Source organism: Arachis ipaensis, chromosome B10 (genome assembly GCF_000816755.2).
Source record: "Arachis ipaensis cultivar K30076 chromosome B10, Araip1.1, whole genome shotgun sequence".
NCBI classification, from domain to species: Eukaryota; Viridiplantae; Streptophyta; class Magnoliopsida; order Fabales; family Fabaceae; genus Arachis; species Arachis ipaensis.
Genome location: NC_029794.2, coordinates 93270531 through 93274803, shown reverse-complemented (window position 1 = coordinate 93274803; position 4273 = coordinate 93270531). Strand labels below are relative to the sequence as shown.

The window sequence follows — 4273 nt, the reverse complement described above, 5'->3', positions numbered from 1 at the left end:
TGTATATCTATTTTTTTTTTTTTTTCATTTAAATTTTTGGGGCAAAACTTGCGTTTCCTTACTCACGACGTAAAATGAGGGACCTCTCGTCCGTTTCAGGTACACGCGTCAGCTTTTCATTTGCTTGACAGCATGTCCTTTTTTCCCTCCTTCTGCAGTTTCCTTTTTGAACAACAACAACCACACTCATAATTTTAATTCCAACTGTACCCCTCTATATTCCATCAACTCAGTCCGCGCCATATACTTCAAAAGTGGCAAAATTGTAGTTTCGGAAGCAAAAACCAAGGGTAAACAATGGTAACGCGGGATATACACGAGGAACCGTGAACGCGCTTGTCACGTAAACTATGAAAGCAGTATTAGTACTCTACAGTGTGTAGCACTGACGAAACTTTCTTTCTTCTCTCTCTTTCTTTTTCACTTTCTGTGCAACTTCTTTTACTTTGTTGGCGACTACTTTGTTAGTCTGAATGTCTGATAAATAAAAAGTGAGCAAAAGCTAAAGGGGCCACTCACCCATCACACCCCAAATTCTCACCAAATATTGAATCGAATTATTCCTCTGATTCCTTCCTCATCTCTTCATTTGCTTTTATAATTCATCATCCCATTCTCTTTCGCTTCTTTTTTCTCTCTTTCGTTTCTCTCTGTTTTCGTCTCTGCTGCAAAATCATAAACCGGAAATATAAGAGCTCGTCCAATGGGAGCCGTTGTTGACTGTTATCCGCCGCACGCCGGCGAGGTTGCAGTTTTGTCTCTCAATTCGCTTCCCTTAGGTTTCCGATTTCGACCTTCCGACGAGGAGCTTGTTGACTATTATCTGAGACAGAAAATCAACGGAAATGGAGAAGAAGTCTGGGTTATTCGAGAAATCGATGTTTGCAAATGGGAGCCTTGGGACTTGCCAGGTATCAATCATAGATGAAGTTTCTTGGCTTTACTAATTTTCTGCTCATGTTCCCTGTTTCTGAATTTGATGACAATAACGTGATCGTAACTTCTTTTTATTTTGTTGCAGATTTGTCGGTGATAAGAAACAAGGATCCGGAGTGGTTCTTCTTCTGTCCACAGGACCGGAAGTATCCAAATGGTCACCGGTTGAACCGAGCAACGAATCATGGGTACTGGAAGGCCACAGGAAAAGATCGTAAGATCAAGTCAGGTTCCACCTTGATTGGGATGAAGAAGACTCTGGTGTTCTACACAGGTCGTGCTCCCAAAGGGAAGAGAACCAATTGGGTCATGCATGAGTACCGCCCCACCCTCAAGGAGCTTGATGGCACCAACCCTGGACAGGTACCTGTACCTATACTTACATATGTATATGTATATCATCTTTTTATGTATGTTGTGATTTACCATTGGATCTTTGTAGAGGTTATTGGGATCTTGTATTTCATTTTATATGTTCAATTTTTTACCACTATTATCATATCCACTGCCTCCTACAGGATATGTTCGAAAATGGTGTACACCAAAATCGGCCACCAAACAGCGCCACCATCTATTTGTGTATAAATATGTGTTGTTTAACTTATTTTCCATGTGTATTTTGTATTTTAGCATGTATTTTATACTGGTGGTGATTTTGGTAAATATTTAGCATGGTTGGGATATGTTTATTGATTCCTACAAGTCTGTTTATTTGGTTTGGTTTGTAACAGAATGCGTATGTACTCTGCCGGTTATTCAAGAAACAAGATGAGAGTCTTGAGGTTTCAAACTGTGATGAGGTGGAACAAACAGATTCGGCTCCCATGGCGGCCAATTACTCCCCTGAAGAAATACAGTCTGATCAGGCTCTGGCTGAAGTATCGCCGTCTCAAGTTACAGATGAGAAGCACCAGGGTGTTATCCCTGAGAACTCTGAGGAAGCGGTTTCCAACGTTATAACCTCTGCTGATTGCCATAGTGACGGATATGATGCTTGTGAAAGGCGAAATCAAGCTTTTGAACTACCTGCTGAGGTTAGATTTGACTGACTCAGTTTGAATATTTTACTGGATCATCATCATGTTCTTTTGGGGGAAAAAATAAATCCTAAAGTCACAATGGAGAATTCTGACTACCTAGAGGATAATTTAGAGTGATTTCAATGTTCACTTGCTATGAGAATAGCAGTTTATCTTTCAGTTAGGTTTCAGTATACATTACTTTAAAATAATGTTTTTATCACCATAAAAAAATTGAGTATCTCCACTTCTCTATATGTATGGATTTCTTAGTGTGCATTTTATTTATTTTAGTAACTGAATTTATGTTTCTGACAGGACATTCCGCCGTTGAATTGGGACATATTCAATGACCCCGAAGACAAGATATTTGATGACAAATTATTCTCCCCAGTCCATAGCCATATTCCACCAGAATTTTACTACCAAGCAAACAATGAGACAAATATTGCAGACATCTTAAATTCTGTCAATTGGGATGAGATCTCCTATGAGGATCCCTATAGTCAAGCACAGAACAACTTTTTTAATAATGTTAAGCAAAGTGTATCAGGTAGCGAACCAGATGCAGGGCTGACCAATATGACAGTGAGTAACAGCTCTATTGCTATTTATATTTTGGTCATTGTATTGAGTGTGGTTCATCAACCCTGAGCAGCAGCTATATTATTTAGCATTGTTTCTTGAAAATTCTTTATAATTATAGTTCTCTGTATTCTTCAGTGTGTACACCCGACGAATGTTGTTTATCCCGAGGAGGCAATTCACAGAAAGGTTGCTTTGGCAACAACTCCGCAATTTTGCAGCACCTTCACGTCTGACTTCAGTGCTGATGAGCAGAAGAGCAGTGTCGCGTTAATTCAAAACAATTCCCAGATGGCTTCTTTTCCGGATGCCAGAACAGTCCAAGTGTATAACGTATTCAATGATTATGAGCAGCCGAGAAACCTTAATACCTATGTTAGTGGTGATACTGGAATCAAGATAAGGACTCGACAAGTGCGAAATGAACAACCAGCAATGATCTTTACAGATCAAGGTAATGCAGCAAGGAGAATCCGATTGTTAAAGCAGTGTGCAGATGTCTCAAACAAGATGGCAGATGATGGGAGTCCTAAACAAGAGCATGATTCAAAACCAATAATTGCAGGGGTAAGAAGCTAATTTCGTTTATTTAGCTTTGGTTTATATAAAGAATTGTCTGTGCACGTGTTCATGAGATTTGTTTTTTGCTTTTGTAGAACAAAAACAAAACTTTCAAAAGTCATACTGCAGATAAGCATGATACTGCTAATGATCTGAATGAACGCCAGGAGAAAACTGAATCAACTGATAAAAGAAACATGATATCTAAACTTGCTAAAGGAGGTTCTTCCATGTTGGGGTTGAAGGGATTATTGCGCAGAAGGCTTAGTTACATATCAAAGGCTTCCTCCAATTTCAAAATGTGGTCTTGTGTTGTTGTGGCTTCTGCCTTTGTATTGGTCTCGTTTGTGTTCTTTGCTAACATATGGGGATATATTAACTTATGAACTTCTAGGAGATCATTCCTTTATGCGTGTAATGTGCCTCCATTTTTTTTTCCTTTCTTTTTTTAGGGCCAGTTGTGGAGGCTTTTAGGATTGACTCCTAGATTTGTTGATAACTCTATTGTGAGAGAGTATGCGTTTCAATATGTAGCTGTATAATATACTTAGTTGCTTACCTCGCTGGCTAGTAGAATTTAGATCAACACTTGTGTTACCGTTTTCTTCTCTCTTAATTACTTGCTTACTACCTATGAATGCCAAGAAAGCTATTCGTGTAATAATGATGAGAGTAAAGCACTAAAAATGTTCTTTAATTATCAAAACATTAACAGAAATGTATTAATAATTAAAATATCCTCAAAATATTTTAAAATGCAATAAAAATACCAATTTCTTTATCGAACAAAAATGTTTTGGTGGCTTTCATTAGAAATTATAAAACCTAATATCTCTTCTCTTTATGCCTCTCTTCTCCCCTCCTCATCACTCCTACCTTCTCCCTCCCTTCACCTTCTCTCCTTTGTTCTGTGCGTGTTGCCAACTATGTCCTTTATTGTTGCCTTGCCTCTTTCTTTATTTCAATCTGCCTTCCTAATCTGTCGTCTCTATCTGCCTCTGCTTTGGCTCTACTTCAGTCTCCGCCCTCTTCGTCTTCCTCTGCCTTCGACTCTCTTCGCGCCACCAACTCCCTCTCGTTTTCGTTCTCTATTTTTTTATATGTATATTTTTAGTTTATTTAGATTTTGATTAATGTTTGTCAAAGTGTTTTATACTGTTTTATGAGAATGA

General features: G+C 38.5%; 1 protein-coding gene across 1 annotated transcript; it reads left to right on the top strand.

Moving 5' to 3' along the window:
• LOC107622917 (protein NTM1-like 9) lies at positions 401 to 3687 on the top strand. The gene is made up of 6 exons (XM_016324994.2): positions 401 to 911; positions 1022 to 1299; positions 1668 to 1970; positions 2274 to 2543; positions 2679 to 3107; positions 3197 to 3687. Exons 1-6 carry the CDS (start codon positions 704 to 706, stop codon positions 3485 to 3487), a joined length of 1779 nt encoding a protein of 592 aa, XP_016180480.1. The 5' UTR covers positions 401 to 703; the 3' UTR covers positions 3488 to 3687.